This window comes from Ruditapes philippinarum, unplaced genomic scaffold (genome assembly GCF_026571515.1).
Source record: "Ruditapes philippinarum isolate M1 unplaced genomic scaffold, ASM2657151v2 ctg3039_1_1_1_1, whole genome shotgun sequence".
Classification (NCBI taxonomy): Eukaryota; Metazoa; Mollusca; class Bivalvia; order Venerida; family Veneridae; genus Ruditapes; species Ruditapes philippinarum.
In genome coordinates this window covers 90504-110884 of record NW_026855324.1, presented here as the reverse complement: position 1 = coordinate 110884, position 20381 = coordinate 90504, and the positions used below count along the sequence as shown (strand labels likewise).

General features: G+C 34.5%; 1 protein-coding gene across 5 annotated transcripts in view; it reads left to right on the top strand.

The window, feature by feature from the left end:
- The window catches only part of LOC132742959 (NACHT domain- and WD repeat-containing protein 1-like), a 47472-nt gene that overhangs the window by 17533 nt on the left and 9558 nt on the right, over nucleotides 1-20381 (top strand). For all 5 annotated transcript variants that reach the window (XM_060731459.1, XM_060731462.1, XM_060731461.1 and 2 more), the window contains 23 exons: nucleotides 137-266; nucleotides 1023-1225; nucleotides 1798-1913; nucleotides 2862-3073; nucleotides 3497-3625; nucleotides 4192-4326; nucleotides 4491-4693; nucleotides 4843-4985; nucleotides 6970-7072; nucleotides 7748-7960; nucleotides 8731-9061; nucleotides 9394-9546; nucleotides 10195-10344; nucleotides 10632-10848; nucleotides 11730-11886; nucleotides 12789-12957; nucleotides 13572-13733; nucleotides 14506-14694; nucleotides 15331-15447; nucleotides 16064-16204; nucleotides 16611-16881; nucleotides 19089-19215; nucleotides 20166-20337. In XM_060731459.1, coding sequence (XP_060587442.1) covers nucleotides 137-266; nucleotides 1023-1225; nucleotides 1798-1913; nucleotides 2862-3073; nucleotides 3497-3625; nucleotides 4192-4326; nucleotides 4491-4693; nucleotides 4843-4985; nucleotides 6970-7072; nucleotides 7748-7960; nucleotides 8731-9061; nucleotides 9394-9546; nucleotides 10195-10344; nucleotides 10632-10848; nucleotides 11730-11886; nucleotides 12789-12957; nucleotides 13572-13733; nucleotides 14506-14694; nucleotides 15331-15447; nucleotides 16064-16204; nucleotides 16611-16881; nucleotides 19089-19215; nucleotides 20166-20337 — 3943 coding nt within the window. The remainder of the gene's footprint in view (nucleotides 1-136; nucleotides 267-1022; nucleotides 1226-1797; nucleotides 1914-2861; nucleotides 3074-3496; nucleotides 3626-4191; nucleotides 4327-4490; nucleotides 4694-4842; nucleotides 4986-6969; nucleotides 7073-7747; nucleotides 7961-8730; nucleotides 9062-9393; nucleotides 9547-10194; nucleotides 10345-10631; nucleotides 10849-11729; nucleotides 11887-12788; nucleotides 12958-13571; nucleotides 13734-14505; nucleotides 14695-15330; nucleotides 15448-16063; nucleotides 16205-16610; nucleotides 16882-19088; nucleotides 19216-20165; nucleotides 20338-20381) is intronic.

The following is a 20381-nucleotide window of genomic DNA, read 5'->3' as shown; positions in this document are numbered from 1 at the left end:
TTTAGCATTATACACATGAATGTCAACCATAAGTTCAAGTTTTTACTTAAACACGTTTTATAAAAACCTTTCAATGTTTAATCTAATTTAAAGTGTTTTATAAAGCGTATATTTTTGTTTGTATTGTGTGTTTAAGGTGCAAAATAAAGCCAAAAAATACGATGGACCTCGAACTGATCTTGATGAAATATACATGGGGAACGTGAATGTTGAATGTCCGTCCACTGCAAAAGTCGTCCGAATATTTACAAGCAGTACATTCACAGGTAAATTGTCGTCTGCTTAGTAATTATCAGATCTTCAAATGATGCAAAATAACAGTCCCGTTTACTTATGGCTCGCTCCATTTTCGCCAAAGCTGCGGAATAGTCTATATTACTTTTTCACATCATGATAGTCCGTCTGTACGGCGAAAGATCAGACCTTGTCCGACTGATAACCAGAGAACGCTTTATTGTACAATCCTGGAGGTTGGTCATGATGGTTAATAAGTCACATGCGTGGAAACGCGGTGACAGATTGTAACACTCTAAAATATATGTGCCTTGGGGATGCGTAATAATTTTTGGAGCAGCAAGCATTATTATGGTAAGATAAACTATAAGTTTGCTTCGTCCAAACTAATGATATTGGTAAATTGTGTTGACGTTGAGTTAAAATAATATTTAGATTAGAATACTTATTTGTTATACCATTATATATACGTTTAAGCATTCAAACATTCAAGATAGATGTATATTAATCGGTTACACTTATATTGCTATTAAAAAAAATTTAATCTACTAAAATCAATGAAGAAAGTATAGTTTCTTCCAAAACTATGGATATGATAAAATTATGGTCTTCAAGATTGAAAAAAAAAATCAGAAAATCGTATAATGTTGTATTGTTTCTAACAGAATACAGGTCAACTCAAAGTATGTTTTTTGTTATAAATGAAAGGACATTTAATTCAATTTTGAACTAAAAACACTTTAATCAACCTGCTTTTTAATCATAAAATATTTCTCTTTATTTAATAGACACAATGCACGAGAGGAATACACTCATGGAGAATGCGTACCCAAAGTTGAAGTCCTTCTGTCAAGAGCTTGGCTATGAGTTTCAGGTTGTCGACATGAGATGGGGTGTTCGGGACGAGGCGGCGGATGATCATATGACAACGGAAATCTGCCTGAAAGAACTGGAAATGTGCAAGAAATTATCAACTGGTCCAAACTTTGTCGTAGGTTCTATCAATATGTACTTTCATCAATAAATTAATCTTTCTTTGTTTTGATTTATTGACCAGATATTCCATTATCTGAAACTTTTGGTGGCTGATTTTTGTTGCTGAATACCTTTTAGAGTTAAAAGCCGTTTTATAAACTAAATTCTGCTGTACAGGAAAATATATATTTATCTTCTACACAAATTTTTCAATCTCCAACGTTTGGAGGGGTTAAACCCCTCTTTATCAAGAAATTTATGATTATTTTATAAATCACATACATTGTATTTATCTTTTATCAAACGTTGGAGATTGAAAGATATGTGTAGTAGATAATTATTAATTAACTGTTTCCAGAATGATTTTAGTAAAAAAAATATAGTAGCAGTATTTTTTGTCTTTGATATTCATTTTAAATTATATTTTACCAGCGCACTGAAGGTCCTTCGTTCTACCAAGGTTGCTAACTTGCAACTTAGCTGAATCATAGGTCTTGCTCCACCATTAAATTTGGAAAAGTCCAATACGATCTTTACTGAGTCGGTGAAACGACAAAATACATGTATTATCTTATCTTATTACTTCAGTCACTGATGTCGCACAAGTATGGCTACTCGGATTTTCCAAGATGTATAGATGCAGACAAATATGAGGAGATGTTAGAGCATATAGACTCAAAGGAAATGTTGGAGCTTTTAAACAAGTAAGCCCTCATCTTTTTTCATTGTTGCAACATTTCACCTTCTTTCATATAGATAAATTAACCTCCTTTATGTTACTTGTTTCAAATAAAACAACTAAAGGTTTTATGTAAAATGTTGAATTCTGCTTAAGCCGGTGTAAGCAGTATGGACGGAAGTTTTTTTTCCCACTACCATGAAGAGACTCAGTTAAACCTGGCTTGCAACATTTTTCAATTTTGCCATTTTGGGCGTTCTTTCGGGATTTTGTTTTTCTCTATTTTAAATCTTGATGTGTGAGATATGAATGAGTGTACCTCATTTTGTTTTTATTCATACTTGCACCTGCTGTTCAAATGACATTTTCGTTGATGTTGTTGATTAATTATCTCTTGTCCGTTCACCTCCGCCGTATCAAATCTTGCCAGAATCGTACATATATTTCATATGAGAAAGATCCGCAGATGGTCGGAGTTTTATAAGGACCAAGCCTGAAATAATGCACTGAGGGGAATCTTCGGTATTTTTTCATCAAAAAAAAGCTTCACTGGTCTTGAGGCAACTTAAACAGTCCTTGTGTTACTTAAACACAATTTAAAACATGATCATATAAAATATAATGTACTAGTACTCCTCATATCGGAAAATGTGAAAGTCAATGGCGTTTATGTGATTTTTTTTCAAAATGAAGTTCTCGTCTAGAATTATACTACATGTAAGTATAAAAAGCCTGTAACTTATTACATTGCTCATACAAACAGACAAATTAACAGACACGCCGGCACACACAAAAACAAACAGACAATAAGGGGGGGGGGTAATATTAGCACTTTTAGGTATGTACTTGTACAAAGAAACATACTGTAAATATCAAATACTGGGCTTTTAATGCAATTGTTATGTTGTTGTTTTTTCGTTTGTTTGACTTATTTTCTAATCATACGTTCTCTACGGGTTTTTTTATTACACAGATGGTATTCTAAAGATACGAACGCTCTACCGCCTGTGTATGTCGTTCATCCAATAAGCTTCCACATACCTGACTTTGTTAGTCAGGATAAAGATAAGAAAAATGCCGCGAGAACCCAGTGGTGGTCTGAAAGCGAAGCCATACAAGCGGCACTAGAAGAAGTAGCGCAAAAACGATTCGACACTGAGACTGCAAGAAAGTACATGCGTTCAGGTGATGACAAAATAATTCAATATCCAAGTATTTATCAAACAATTGACATAACATGGAAAGTGAAAAGCAAATTTTAGGTCCAGTTATTAAAGAAGAAGAAGAAGAAACTAAATATAAGACGTTATTGTAGCGGAACCCTTTTAGTGAATAAATAAAATATAAAATAAAGTTTATGTATGCCGTTTAATAAAATAACAGTGACGTGTCTACATAAGGCCTATTGGTTTTAGTCATGCTTTGGTAACGAGCACACTGATTTTTTCCTCGATATGGCACTGGACTGATACACGTCTGTCCAGTATGGAAACAAAACTAACAGTTGCAAATAAAGTGTTTATAGAGTTAAATAACTATATTCAGTATATTAATAAAACTATTGTATAAAATAACATGTAAAGCACGTGACTTTTCTTTAAACTGCAGTAACGGAAACGGAAGTGTATGGCGGTATAATAAACGCAGACGACATCAACAACACGTGCATTTGGTTGAAAAGAACGATTGAGGATATCGAAACAAAAGACAGTTCCTATATATTGTCACGTTACATAGGTATCATTGTTTTTAGTTTTAGTTTATCACTTTAATAGAATTACATTTTATTAGTATGCCAGTACCAAAAGCTGTTATAAAACCAACTATTTTTTTCTGAATTCTGAATCTATATTTGTTTCTTTGTCCAAAAAGAGAAAAATTTCTATATAAAACGTTTGAAATCGAGCTGGAGAACGAATGGTTTTAATAATGTAGGTTCGGCAACCAAATTATTAACCTTGCTCACAATGTGTCGAATATTATCTTGAGCACTTTAATTATGATTGCTTACGTGTTTCGTTGCTCAACCGAGGAAAATAATAAAATACTATAGTCAGGAATAAAGTAAATACTTTTCCATGAATTTTCATTTTAAATTCATTTTCCTTATAGTACGAACATATACTTGTAACGACCATTGGGTTTGATGTCTGAGCTAGATGTGCGTTTTAAATAAGTGACAAACACATGCATTCCCTGATAGCAGTATCGCAGTATACATGTATCTGTGTCTTTTATTATTATTATTGTTGATGTTTTTGTTGTTGTTGTTGTTATTATTATTATTATTATTATTATTTCAGAATGCACGTACAACAATTCTGAAGACAAAGTGAAAAAATCTCAAGAACTTCTGAACCAACTGAAGAACAAAATCGAACAGAAACTTCCGGTAGAAAACATCTTGGATTACAAAGTTACATGGAACAAAGAGAAAGGTCTTTGTAATTTTATCGTTGTTTTTTTCCTGGCTGTTTATATTAAGAATATAAGCATTGCAATATATTTTCCTACACATATATTTTATAAAACTCTTAATCTTAAAGTTCAATAATTGAAGAAAAACAAAGACCATATTTGAATTCTTCTTATAATCCACCAGGAATTGATCCAAACTCGGAAGAACACCGGAAATATCTTGTAAAGTTGTGTGACGATTTCGTATCGAAGATGTGCTCAATGATTCATGCAGCTGTCCAGGCAAAGAAGAGAGCAGATGGACCACTCATAGAAGAAATAGTTCAACATATTCAGTTCTCTCAGGATAAATGTAGACAGTTTCACGGACGCGACGATGTGTTTAAGGTAACGTAAGTTATTTCAATAACGGTTGCTATAAATATAAATATAAAAGGACAATATTATATAGAAATTAGTCAACAGAATGAATTATAAAATCACATATTGAACTTTTTTGTGGCAAGCATGGTATCAATGTCAATTGTCTATTACAGCAAATAAAGCGATATGTTCAGGGTATGAGTAATGAACCAATGGTATTATACGGCCCGTCCGGTTGTGGAAAAACATCCATAATGGCCATGGCAGCAAAACAATGTGCCGAATGGACGAATAACAAAGCTGCGGTTGTATTCAGGTAGGGTTTCTATCGTTTTTTTAGTTCGATGTGTTCGAAGAAAAATTTCGAGCTACTGCTACAGTATAATTGTCGTTCCAGTGCCGTCCGACCATTGCTTTCTTATTTCCTGATTGACTGTGTTCATTCTTGGACACAAAACATTCTTTAAGACAGGAATTTCATGTAGACGACGCTTAACTTGACCTTGACTCATAAAATTAATGACCTTGACATTCAAGAATTTTGATAGAAATTTGCTACAATTGGCTCTACTTTGGTATTTATGAATGGATTGTCTTCATACTTGGAAAATATATTACTTTGGACAAGACCTTCAAGCACACTAAAGTTATTTTGATCTATGCTCATCAATGGCATTCGCTTCCATGGTCAAGTTATGGACTTTTGCTTGATCATTGCATTCGACTTACTATACTTTTGTTATTTTCTAATGGATTTTCTTCACTAACTTAAGAACAATGCCTTAGAGATCAATTTGACCTTAAACTCATCACCATCACTGACGTTTACCTTGGGGAACAAATTATTGTATTTTTGCATAATTTCACAGGTTTTTGTTTTTGCTATGATTGACTATAACTTTGTAAGTTTTGAAATTTCGCATAACAGTCCTTTGAACAATCCATTAAAAAGTTTAATTGAACTTGAACTTGACCTTAATTTGACATTGACACTAAAGGTCAATAAAGGTCAATTACTGAATTTTCCTTCAATTGGCCAAAAAATATTATTTATTTATTTATGGATTTTTTAATACAAAACTGACATATTGAGTATTTAAATTTGCCCTTAACCTATAAATGAATTTGCCCGTCAAGGTCAAATTATTTAAATATGCTTAAACTATTTTAAGGATTCATTTTTCATATCTGAACAAAAACACATTTGACAAGACCGACATGTTGATTTATTTTAATTTGACGTTGACCTATTTAAAATTGCTTAAATTTTCATTTCTTATTTTTAATGCCCTCACAAAGTGGGAGCATATAGCGTTGCACTTGGCCGTCCGTCCGTCCGTCCGAGCAAACATTTTGGGTTTAGGGGCTATTTAACAGTAAAAACAACAAAAGAGAACAATAGGTTCATTCCGTGATTAAAGGGTTTATGGGCTAGAAGCCCTTAAGAAAACAAAGAAAATAACAAAGAAAATAGCCCCTAAACCCAAAATGTTGGAACGTCCGTCCGTCCGTACGTCCCGAAATCTTGTGAACGCAACTTCTCTTAAACCGGATGGCAGATTTTGCTTAAACTTCAAGGGATGTACAACCTTAATGTGTAGATGGTATTAAAGGAAGGAATATTCGCTGCGACCAAATTTAACAGAATTATAGCCTTTTGTTGATGTTTTCACTATATACTATGTAGAAATTTTGTGAACGCAACTCCTCTTAAACCGGATGGCAGGTTTTGCTTAAACTTCCAGGGATGAAAAACCTTAATGTGTAGATGGTAGTAAAGGAAGAAATTTTTGCTGCGACCAAATTTCACAGAATTATGGCCCTTTTTTGATTTTTTCACTATATACCATATAGAAACTTTGTGAACGCAACTCCTCTTTAACCGGATGGCAGATTTTGCTTAAACTTCAAGGGATGAACAACCTTAATGTGTGGATGGAAGTAAAGGAAGGAATTTTTGCTGCGACCAAATTTAAAAGAATTATGGCCCTTTGTTGATTTTTTCACTATATACCATAAATATGTTGTCAGTTGGGGCATCCGTGTCCTTTGGACACAGTTCTAGTTATTTGCAAATTTTCTGTATACTTTTAAAGATCCCATATGACAAATACACATATCAAATTATTCTGATATTACCTTGACCTTTGAAAGTTGTTTGCATTTTTATAACTTTATTATTAATAATAATGGAGAGACATAATGATTATGAATACTTTACCAAAACAAGACTTGACAATATCAATGTTTTCAAGGAACATTTTTTCTTATTCTTATTAGATATATTGCATGTATTTTAGATTTATTGGGACAACACCAGATAGTACTGATCTCATTAGTTTCTTGTCGAGTATTACGTCACAGATAAGACACGTGTATGGTCTGGAAATGCCGGTGTCTAAGGTTTGTAATTTTATCATAACAAATGTACCTTAATTTTTGCTCAAGCCGGTGCTAAGGCGGTGCGGGATAGCATGATGCATTAGCTAAACGAAACGAAAATAGTGCATAACGGCATTTGAAATGTAATTGATAAGTAATTTAGTAAATTGAAATGTAAATTTAGACTTCTTTAGGTATATATCAATTCTTTTACATATGACAAAAAGTTTTATACATGAAATAAGTGTTCATGTTTTGATCAAATTATATACTCAGTTAACCGTTAAGCTGAAGTATCAGTGCAACAATGTTAAAAGATCGATAAATCCATTTAAGCTAAATGTTGACAAATAAAAACATATCGAATTTTCTAGACATTGGAGGTTTTATCAAGCATGATACAAAATCATACTTATATTTTCACCGCCTGATATTTTTCAGATCTACCTGTATAATATATACATTTCTTTTGAGCCGCGTCGCGACAAAACCAACATAAAGGGTTTGCGACCAGCATGGATCCAGACCAGCCTGCGCATCCGCGCACTCTGATCAGGATCCATGCTGTTCGCCTACCAACTGCATATCAAGTAGAGAAACTGACAGTATGCGCGGCTGGTCTGGATCCATGCTGGTCGCAAACCCATTATGTTGGTTTTGTCGTAACGCGGCTCATTTTATTTTTCAATTTTTCAGGATCTACGAACCCTAACGGATGAGTTTCAGGTTTCGCTGTTTTTGGCATCAAGCGATCGACCACTGGTGTTGATATTTGACTCTTTAGACATGATGAATCCTTCCCATAATGCAAGACAACTCTACTGGCTTCCGGCCAGGCTGAGGCCAAATGTTAAAATCATCGTTTCTACTCTTCCGGACAATCAGTTCGAGTCCTTGCCAGTATTACAGGTAAGGCCGGAATTAAAACCGTGTTGTTTTTAAAAGATTTTTATACTTCCGGACTTGTTCTACAGATAACACATTGTGGTAGCATGATCTAGTAGTTAACGCGTTGGACTAGTAATATAAGGATGGCTTACCAATTCAAACCCCGTTTGGGGGAACCGTTGATTTCTTGAGCAAGAAACTCTTACACTCATTGTTCAGTACTGGTTGGTTCCAGGAACAAATTCAAGAGTGTTTCTGTAAGCTAAAAGCTTCTTAGACAATCGAACTAAAATAAATTTCTGTTACACATTTAGAGTATCTACCTTTAAAACACAACCAGTCGTCGGCGTTGGAATTGGTAAAGAAATTTGACAAAGCTTTACATGTAGCTTATATTTCATTAACTACTCTTGAAAGTTCAAATATGACTTCAACATCATTATTGTAGGTAATTTTCTAAGACCAATACCTCGAGCATGAGCTTTTACTGAATTAAACTACTTTTTTGATATTTTGAGAGTTTCTGGTTCCGGGTTTTGATCAATGGTCTTTCTCCCCTTCTACTGAAATTATTCACTTTAACCTTTCTTCAGGGTCACTCACTTAATATAATTAAATTTTGTGTATACCATTAATTTTTACTGTAAATGTCGCTTTGTGAACTTGGAAAATCTTTGGTTAAGGTATTGCATGCAAGTTCAATCCCTGAAGCCACAGAAAATACCCATTTTCCTCGTGAAATTAAGATACTATTTTGTAATGTTTTCAGTCAAATTTTGTAATGATTTCAGTCAACTGTAAGAACCAAGGACAATTTCATACAAGTACCAGCACTGACAGTGACGGATCTCAGTGAAATCATTGATAAATGGCTAGTATTAAAACAACGACAACTCACGCCTGAACAGAAGAAGATCGTAACAACCATGTGTTCCAAATGCCCTTTACCACTGTATTTGAAACTGTCATTTGACAAGGCTAGCGTTTGGACAAGCTGTTTAACCAAAGCCGTAACTGTTTTGGAACCAACCGTCCGACAAAGCATTGACGGGTTGTTTCAGCGTCTTGAAAAACTTCACGGGCAGATGTTTGTATCTCGTGCGCTTGGTTATTTGACATTAGGTAGAATTTCCAATACAAATGGTCATATCACTCATATGTCTTATCAAAATATGTTTACTAAGTATTAAATAGCAAGTTGAATGGGATAAGATTTAGTATTTTATGTAGATGTGTAGAAATATCTAGAGTAATGTTATTCATTTCTACATATGGAAATACATTCGTTACTAAGCTCACCTGGAATTGCTCCTTATGTCCAGCTAATATTTACCACCCCAATTAAACCGAAAGAAATAGAAACAAAGAAAAATGTGTTTCATATGCTTAACCCTATTTTTCTGATATTTAGGTTCCTTTTAAGAATTGACAAACCTCTTTTTTGTTGTTTTCAGCACGTGCAGGTTTAACGGAAACGGAACTTGAGGACGTGTTGTCGTGCGATGATGATGTATTAAATGACGTGTACATGTATTGGACGCCACCAATTCGACGTCTTCCACCTTTATTATTGATTCGTATCCGTTCGGACTTGGCTCAGTATTTAGGTATGAAATATGTTCTGTATAAACCTCTTATACTGTTGCTGATATAGACCTTTTTACGACGCGGTCCGTTGCTATGAAAAATCTACCGGATGTAGTATTTTTCTCGCGCATGCGCAATCTGCGTAGAACAAAAGTGCATCACCTTACATAGAAATGTAGCAGTTCATAGACAATTCTCAGTTAGTTCACGGTGAAAAAGTTTTAAAAAAGATATATTAAATAGCTTTTAACAAAAAGCAAAGATGCTTTTATTCCTTTGTGTGCGAGATTGCCATAAAAGACGAAAAATATGGTGTTTTAAGAAGACACTGCACATAGGTACATTAAGCAAATATATCTGTCCCCAGCCATGGACAGTGCAGTTTAATATATTTTTTTTGAAATTGTGACATTACTGACCGCCAAAACAAATCATACAGCATTTCTTTTTAACATATTTTGAATGACGTTTCTTTATACGTAAAAATATAAATTGTGGAATTTATAAAACATGCGTTGCAATCCATCTTGAATAATAATTATGTAAAAGTCTTGCCGGCTGGTTCCCTGCCTACAATTTATTAAGGCAATGAAGCGTAAGGGGAAGGAACTCTTGACTCATTGTTAACTTACTTTGCATTGTAATATTAATTCTGCTCGTATTTACAGTTGATAGAAGTGCTGACGGCGTCCGTGTCATGTCCTGGTATCATCGACAGTTTATGGAAGCTGCCGAAAATAGATACTGCAATGACGTCACACTTAATGAGAAATTACACGCTTCTCTCGCAGATTTCTTCTCCGGAAGATGGGCTAATGGTATCAATATTATAATTAATCTGTTTAACTCCTTTTTTATTAGAAAAACGAAAATATTTGGAAATTTTAATTATGTTTACATATACTTGTAAGAGTTGAGATTTTACCACTGCGTTAGGAGCATTTTACATAGTCAAAGATAAACAACTGACCTTTAACCTACAGGACATTGGACCTCAGTTTTAAAAGTTTGTCCGAAAACATGTATGCCATTCAATTGTAGCAATGTAAAAGTTATTTGCATTTTTTATTTTTGATATTAAACAAGTATCATTTATTCATTTCAGGTCATCAAAAACCATACACAAGTTCAAAAGGAGAAAAAGGCACTGCCGACCGTCATGTTGCTTTACAACCAAACAAGTTCGGTCACTCTTACAACATTCGTAAACTAAATAATCTCCCCTTTCATAGATGCAAAGCGAAGCAGTGTGACGTTTTGAAGAAGGAATCGCTGTGCAATTTCGAATTTCTTTTAGACAAATTGAAAGCAACATCACTGTGGTGAGTTGTTTTAAGAAAGTTTGACTTTAAAAATTAACAAACAAAAACAACTTGAATTACTAAGATGTAGCGCATTTTTAAATATGAAATCGTTTTTAATAGAATGTTATTTAAAAGGTCAATTCAGAAATACATACATAACTGTACTATCTCCGAATAACTCTCGTTTATGTACACAAAAATGTGCATGAACAAAAGTAAAATTTTGCTCGACATATTCAAAACTGGTTAGGTCTCCGAGGCAGAGTGGTAACGAACTCCCTTATTTCGAATCACTTGCCCTATACTCTCTGCGTATTTGAATTCAGCCGAGGAGTTAAGATTCTTTTATATGAGAATGTTATGAAGGTACTACTGAAAGGCCCCGATTGTGCCTAAAATAATTTCACAAGTAGAGCTGATATGTCACATTCAATGTTGATGTGACTTAAATCTCATTTAACTTAAGAGTAATGAGTACAACAACATATCAGTCGCGCCAAGACAAAACCAACATAATGCGTTTGCGACCAACATGAATCGAGACCAGTATGCGCTTCCGCGCAGACTGATCAGGATCCATGCTATTCACTGTCAGTTTCTCTACTTGTTATAGAGTTTGTCAGCGAACAGCATGGATCAAGATCAGACTGCGCGGATGCACAGGCTGGTCTGGATCCATGCTTGTTGCAAACGCATTATGTTGGTTTTATCATGGCGCGGCCCATATATCTATATCTGTTACTGTTTCATTGTATAACACAGCTTTAAAATTTTACAAGTTATTTTAGAAGATGGTAAGTTAGACAGATTTTAAAAGTAAGGTTACATGTTTCTGTCAAACATTTCTTTCAAATTTCTCGAAAAGTACTGGACTAAAAAGGAATTCTTGAACATTTCAGGATATTAATGGACGATTTTACCATGGCCAAGGAATATTTTCCTCAAGATGAATTGCTCAACAGTATAAATGATGTGTTACGCCTTGCTCAAGTTGGACTGTTGTATGACCCACACCAAATTGTCCCTCAGTTTCTCGGCAGGCTTCCAAACAATAAGGTTTTATAAAATTTAGTACACTTTATATACAGTTTGAAAGTCACTTTCATTTTATAAAAGGTTAAAGTTTGAGTGACCGAGTGGTTCACATCATTGATTTGAAATAACTTGCCTCACACCGCCATGGATTGAATCAGTCATTGATAGGATATTTTCACATGTGGAAGCTATTCAGCTAGCTAACTCAAGTGCCTGCAAGTGCCTGAAATAAGATACGAAGGGACACCTATTGTCTTCCACAATGATCTTTACAGAGTTTGTAAGACTTTAGATCCAACAAAAGAGTCTTTAAAAGCCCATTATAACCTCAAAAATACTTACATTCTTATTTCTCAAAAACAAATTATTTTTGTGTCTTATTTTAATTTCCAAAAAGCTGCTTATTAGCCAAGCATCTGAACCATCTTTTGCTTCTACCGCTGCTCGGCAATGAGTATATTTATAGTGATTTGGAACTATTTTTGCACTCCTATGCTTATTTTAACGTGCGCTTTGACCTTTGTCAACGATCGTGAACTCGACTAAACTATGTAACACCTGCACTGATAAGTTCATCTAATCATTTTTCGTTACATTCGAAATGAAAATGAATCAGTTTCAAACAAATAAAATCAGCTCCTAATTAACGCTTATTAATAATAATAATTGGCAGGCACCAATAGGAGGTCACCTCGTGACCTTTCAAACAGTCAATCATTGTCAAGTTTTCACAATTTTGAAAGTGATGCGGTTTCTAATTTTTCCGCTGGAAAATCAATACTAAGTTGATTATTTTCACACAATTTCGACAAATATGGTGGCAATCAGATCTCCATGCAAGACATAACAAAAGTAGATCTGAACTTCAGTCAAATTTAATAAGTTTAAACCTATATATTTATTAGCGTTATTATTTTATACAGAGTACGGAGGAGTTTATAAAGAAATGCAGTGCATTTCCTCTACCATGCATACTTCCAGACAAAACAATTCTTACCCAGCCAGGCGGTCAGTTAATACATTCCATGGCTGGACATAAAGGAGATATATTGTCGCTAGATCTTACAGCAGACGGCCTTACAGCATTGACATGTATGTATCATTTTGTTACACTGTAAGAATATATTAACGCATTATTTATTTATTTATTTATTTATTTATTTATTTATTTATTTATTTATTTATTTATTTATTTATTTTTATTTATTTATTTTTTTTATTTATTTATTTATTTATTTATTTATTTATTTATTTATTTATTTATTTATTTTTATTTATTTATTTATTTATTTATTTTTATTTATTTATTTATTTATTTATTTATTTATTGTTCGTGTGTTTGTGTAAGACTAGCATCAGTCATATACAGGCAGACTATTTCCTAGTAACCGTCAAGTAATCTTTAAGTCTTTACCAATACTAGCCAGAAATATTTCCACAAGTATAACTGTAAACGTTTTCACAATAAGAGAAAGAAAAAAACCAGCAAAAGAGGTCTAGAGACCTTCAGAGAATCATTATTTGATGTTGCACATATATCATTATTTGATACTGCATATACATGTATATCATTATTTGATACTGCATGTATATCATTATTTGATATTGCACATAAATCATTATTTGATATTGCACATATATCATTATTTGATACTGCATATATATCATTATTTGATATTGCACATATATATCTTATATTTACACAGGTTCTGATGACGGATCTATACGAATGTGGAACGTTGAATCAGGCCAACAAGTGCATCTGTTTGATGGGCTCGGCAAAGTTTCTCGTGCACGATTTTGTCACTATGACAACTGTATATTGATAGATATGAACAAGAAGCTAGCAATCCGATCCTCTAAAACAGGTAAACGTTATAGAATTGCATTGTGATAATTAGTTGTTCAGAAAAAGGAGATGCCTATCGGGTTCATGAGGTCCCGGGTTTGAGTTCTATCAAGGACATTTCTAATTTCTTTCAGCAAACATATGATTCTACATCGTTTCACTTCACCCAGATGTAACTGTTTATCTGATAGAGTGGTATAATTATGTGTCATCATCATATGGGCTGCCAAAGTTCGAGAAAGATTAGCCCTTGCATCTAAATGGCCTTGGTGATAAAACTGCAAGATCGACAAGTGTGCCAATTGCATAAATCTTATACTATAAGAACCTTCATTTTAAAATGTAATTCCTTCATTAGCAATTTTAGATTTGTCTTTTATAAAACTTTTTTTTGAGGTTCTAAAATTAAGTACTAGGGCCCGTCATAGCAATCTTATCAGGGACAGTCACACCACCGCATTGAGTTCGAGTCTTGCCTAGTTTTCATAATAAATCTGATTAAAAAATTGTATGAACTCTCTTTTTATGAGGTTATTTTTAGGTTCATGTGACAAAAATCTTGCATTAAGGTCCGCGGCATCCCAAAACATTTCTTAATCAAATTACGCAAAATGTGTGATTGAATCTTTTTTATTTTTATTTTTCATTAAGTGAGGAATTTTTGGTGCTTGCCAAAACTTGAGTAGTATATGATATTACGGGATATCATCTAGATGCATCCTAATTCGACTATTATCTTAATATGGGTATATACCTTTAATGTGTTAATTCGAAAGTAATTTAATTTTCAGGTGAAAAGGTCTTTGATATGAATTCTGTAACAGACGACTGTCCGTCTTGTTTATGTGGTGACAACAAATCTCTTCTGGTTGTGTTCAAGGATAACTCTGCATTAGTTTATGACCTTGAGGACGGTGTTCAGAAATCCAGTGTTCAGCTCTCGGAAGAGTTTCAGTTTAAGTTCCCGGGGTTCGCTACAGGTAAAAACAGTTAACGTCTTTAAAAAGAGTATAGTAGAACCTCAAAATTAATACCTCAAAATGGACCAGGTTTAAAAAGGTTTATAAAGTGTGGAAAGTGCGCTATGTGTAGATATTTTAACAACAATTGTTTCTACATATTCAAGTTAATAATCATTATATGAATAATATATTAAATAAATTGTTACGGTAGATGAAATGTTATGCATTCAAACACGTTTCGCTCTAATACCTTTCGAACAGCTATGGTAATCTAATGTATATCATATATGACAACAATAAACCTAATGACCTTAGAAAGATAACCTCTACGCTCAATGTTGTTAATATATATTTATCAATTCTCTTTTTTTATTGGTATGTTAGAATGGAAAGAGATATTCATAGGTCGTGCATTATAGTATAATAAATGTGATTATATTCCTAGTCATTTTAACACGAACGTGCATTATTCTACAACAATGATATCTATTTCCTAAATAAAAGTCCATAAGAATAATCATGCAAACTTCAGCAGTTTCAAAAAAAGAAGAAAAAAACGTATGAAAACAAATGAAAAACCGAAAGCTGGATCATTTAAATATCAATAAGACTATAAATTTATAAATTTTGATATTGTTTTTCTTTAAATTGAAGGGTCAAAAAATTTTGCTGCAGTTACCACGTCGGATCAGATATATTTAACATTGTTTGATCTGAAGAAGAACGAATTTCTTCCGTTATTTCGGGGCTTCGAGCCGTTCCAAGACCAAGGTAAAACTAAATATATGTACTAGTATAGTATTGGAAATGTTTCATTTTTCCCAGAATGTTCCACATTCATGCAGGCAGGACAGAAAAGCTTTTCTTCCATATCTGACAGGATTGTCTACTGTTTACCCTGACGTAGAAAAACTTGTCTTACACTCCCGTGTGTAAAGAAAAAAGTTCTTAAATGAAAATATTAGTTTCCGCAATTTCTTTCCGGGATTTGATATATATGTAATATACAAAAAATAGAATCAAACACCGGCTATATCATCACAGACGGGATTATCGACCTCTCGTGGGAACTCGACAGAGCCTCGGTACCGCCTTAAACAATTACCCTTGAGCTAGATATTCCGATCTATACCGGTAGCTTTGTAGTAACAATAATGTAGTGAGCGCCTTTATTGCAAAAATGTGTTGTTGTTGTTGTTGTTGTTGTTGTTGTTGTTGTTGTTGCTGCTGCTGCTGATGCTGATGATGATGATGATAATGAGTAGGAGGAGGATAATTATAATGATGGTAATGATGAAAAAATCTTGTTATAATATCTTACATGAGCATACGATTTAATGATCAAAATGTGTGTGCCAGAATTTAAGTAATGTATGTAATGTTGTAGATATTGGTGAAGAAGTCCAGTATGAGATTGATGAGATGACGATAACAGCAGACGAGAAATATGTCGTCTATAGCAACATTTACTCCAACGATATTGTCTTCCTTGACTTTAGAGCAAAAAAGAAAGCCAAAATTATAAAAGGTGTGTCAGTATGTGCAGTTATGTCCGATTAAGAATGTTATGTAACATAACACGTCTTCTTATTTATAAATGTGCGATCGTATGTTGTATTGCTTTTAAAATGACGTCAAAACACTTTTCATGAGGGAATGTGATATTTACCATATAAAAGGTAGATTTTTTTGGCCAACTCACGTTTCTTAGGGTTATCATTTTTTCAATGATTATCTCATGTCTGTAGACTTGATTATGGTCACATGAGATCAGTAAGCGATGTGGCTTCTAACCAAGCCAATGAATTGGCCAACGTATAGATTTGTGACATTTATAACACCTTCTTTTCTTGAAGTGTTTGTTTTCAAACAGAATCAGATATATTCAGGAGAAATCTCTAAATGAATGTCTCACATATCTTTTTTGTTTATAGGAAATCCGGACGATTACATGCGCAGCCTTAAATGCTCATCAGACGGGAAATCTCTGTACTTTGTTAAAGGTGCTTTTGTCAACTTCTTCGAGACTAAATCGTCAAAATCTAGTGAGGAATTAGAACACAACGTAGACATAATCAGCGTCTGTACAAATAATATGAAAACAATTGTGACCACTGCTGAAGACTCAAATGTTCGGGTATGGGACAGAACAAAGCGGGCACAGAAAATAAGCCAGACGCCCGGTAAAAACGCAAACAGAATAAGGTTATCAATTTTATTATAATTATTATAGTATAATGTCGTCAGAAATAATTAAAAATCTTTATAAAGGATGATCCCACAGAAGCAATGAACATAACAGAATTACATTTAAACGCAGAGTCGGTTTGATTGAATTTGTGCTCATGCCTGCGGGTGTATCACTGAGTGGTATGCCGTGGCAGTTATGATAAGACATTCTAGTAACAAGCACATAAAATAGCACAAAGTGTCACTTGCCAGTTTAAGATGTTAAAAATATGAATATCAGGACTTTAGCCCAAAGCGCCTTGTCTTATACCACTAACATACGACAGTGCATTTCTATAAAGTCGACTGGGCAAGCAAATGTCCGTATTAGACGAAAATGCACCATGTATCGCTCATAATTGTAAATTATTCCATCAGTATTAATGACTTTATTATACCCCCGCACAACAAAGTTGTAAGGGGGGTATACTGGAATCAGCTTGTCCGTCCGTCCGTCCGTCCGGCTGTCCGGCCGTCCGGCCGTCCGTCGGTTTTTTCTTGTCCGCCCAATAACTTAAGATTCCTTTGACCCTTAGTCTTCATATTTGGCATGCAGGTTAGTCATGATTAGTAGATGACCCCTATTGATTTTGAGGTCACTAGGTCAAAGGTCAAGGTCACAGGGGCCTTGACTTCAAAAAGCTTGTCCGCCCAATAACTTAAGATTTCTTTGACCTACAGTCGTCATATTTGGCATGGAGGTTAGTCATGATTAGTAGATGACCCCTATTGATTTTGAGGTCACCAGATCAAAGGTCAAGGTCACAGGGGCCTTGACTTCAAAAAGCTTGTCCGCCCAATAACTTAAGATTCCTTTCACCCACAGTCTTCATATTTGGCATGGAGGTAAGTCGTGATTAGTAGATGACCCCTATTGATTTTGAGGTCACCAGGTCAAAGGTCAAGGTCACAGGGGCCTTGACTTCAAAAAGCTTGTCCGCCCAATAACTTAAGATTCCTTTGACCCATAGTCTTCATATTTGGCATTGAGGTTAGTCATGATTAGTAGATGACCCCTATTGATTTTTAGGTCACCAGGTCAAAGGTCAAGGTCACAGGGGCCTTGACTTCAAAAAGCTTGTCCGCCCTATAACTTAAGATTCCTTTGACCCATAGTCTTAATATTTGGCATTGAGGTTAGTCATGATAAGTAGATGACCCCTATTGACTTTGAGGTCACCAGGTCAAAGGTCAAGGTCACAGGGGCCTTGACTTCAAAAAGCTTGTCCGACCAATAACTTAAGATTCATTTGACCCACAGTCTTCACATTTGGCACGGAGGCTAGTCGTGATAAGTAGATGACCCCTATTGACTTTGAGGTCACCGGGTCAAAGGTCAAGGTCACAGGGGCCTTGACTTCAAAAAGCTTGTCCGCCTAATAACTTAAGATTCCTCTGACCCACAGTCTTCATATTTGGCATGGAGCTTAGTCATGATTAGTAGATGACCCCTATTGACTTTGAGGTCACCAGGTCAAAGGTCACAGGGGCCTTGACTTCAGAAAGCTTGTCCGCCCTATAACTTAAGATTCCTTTGACCCACAGTCTTCATTTTTGGCATGGAGGTTAGTCATGATTAGTAGATGACCCCTATTGATTTTGAGGTCACCAGGTCAAAGGTCAAGGTCACAGGGGCCTTGACTTCAAAAAGCTTGTCCGCCCAATAACTTAAGATTCCTATGACCCACAGTCTTCATATTTGGAGTGGAGGTTAGTCATGATTAGTAGATGACCCCTTTTGATTTTGAGGTCACTGGATCAAAGGTCAAGGTCATAGGGACTTTGACTTCAAAAAGTTTGTCCACCCATTTACTTAAGATTCCTTTGACCCACAGTCTTCATATTTGGCATGGATGTTGATCATGACTATAAGGTGACCCCTATTGATTTTGAGGTCACTGGGTCAAAGGTCAAGGTCACAGGGACCTTGACAAATAAAAGCTTTTCTTCTCAATTGCTAAAGAATTTCCTGTCCGCAATGTATTGATTTTTCACATTTTCACATTTGAAGCATGTAGAATACATAACTTAGCAATGCACTGGCTTAGTAACCTCAGATTTGGCAGGGAGGTTGTCCTTGAGCTCTAAATGGCCACTGTTGATTCTGACAAAGTGGTATGCGGGGGTATTCACGCCATGATAGTGGCAGTTCTAGTTAATGTTTTTCTTTTTCTTTTCTGTAGGTTGTTACAAACCCATCCAAATGGTCGTTATGTTATTGGGTTTGGATTCAGGACGAAAGAAAACGACAGCCAATTTTTGTTTGTCTACGATTTGCTGAAACATTGTATAGTTAGAGAAAAATCATTGGTATGCAACAAAGATCTTTATACCTTTATTTACATCAAACTCCTGTTTTTAAATTGCACCATTTGACCATCCAGTAAACGTGTGTTTACTTATATACACTATTTCATGTATTGGACAGATGACTGTGTACATGTCCTTTAAAATGTTAAAGTTGTTAGTGAACGGAGTATCCGAATGGCATTTGTGCGCCTTGCTAAAACCAAACTGCCTGAATGTTTTTACTAGAATTATATAAGTTAGATACATTTTGTATTTCCTGTTTATAGTTTGAATATAGAATATGTGTTATTTCATATACATATACATTATATATTTGGACTAGTTTAACAGTTTTGTTGTTGATGTTGTCGTTCTGTCGTTTTGAGGTTGTTTTTTTAGTATTTTTTTATATCTTTATTATTTTTTTATATTATATATATTTTTTATTTGATTTTTTTTCTATTTGAAGAAGTTGAATCAATTTTCAGCACCATTTTCTTCCCTAACATTCTTCATTCAATTTATTGTATGTTATGTTTATATATCGTTCTTAAACCGCCTCCGTGGTCGAGGGGTTAGAGTCGATGACTTCTTATCCAGTTACCTCTCTAGCGTGGGTTTGATCCCCGGGAGATACTTTGGTAGTTAAGCGCGGAGGAAGGTAGTCTAGTATATGTACTGGTGTAACTCTCCAGGAACGATGGTTAGGAAACTACCCGCCTATATGACTGAAATACTGTTGGGAAAAGGGGTAAAATGAAACAAACAAACAAACAAATATATCGTTCTTTAAGTTAACCGCGCTTCTGACATGTTCAACGCCTTTGAAAAGGGTTACTTCTTAGTGAAGGTTTTGAGAATTCAACGATTTGTACACATACATTTACATATATATTTTGTTATTTTAATATTAATAATTATTAATATTAATATTGCATTGGTAGTGAACGTTGTTCTGTTGTGTTTTCCAGGATTGCTCAATATTCCATATGGAACTGCTCAATGATAAGGAACTGCTCATAGTCCATGATGTCTTTCAAAAAATCAAAACTGTCAACATCGAAACATTACAAGTGACCAAAGAATTTCAAGGATTTCTTCCAAGCAAAAACTGGAAATTTAACTTGATTGGAAATAAGAACGGTAACTGGTATATAACATGTAAATTGATGGATTGATGGACGGAC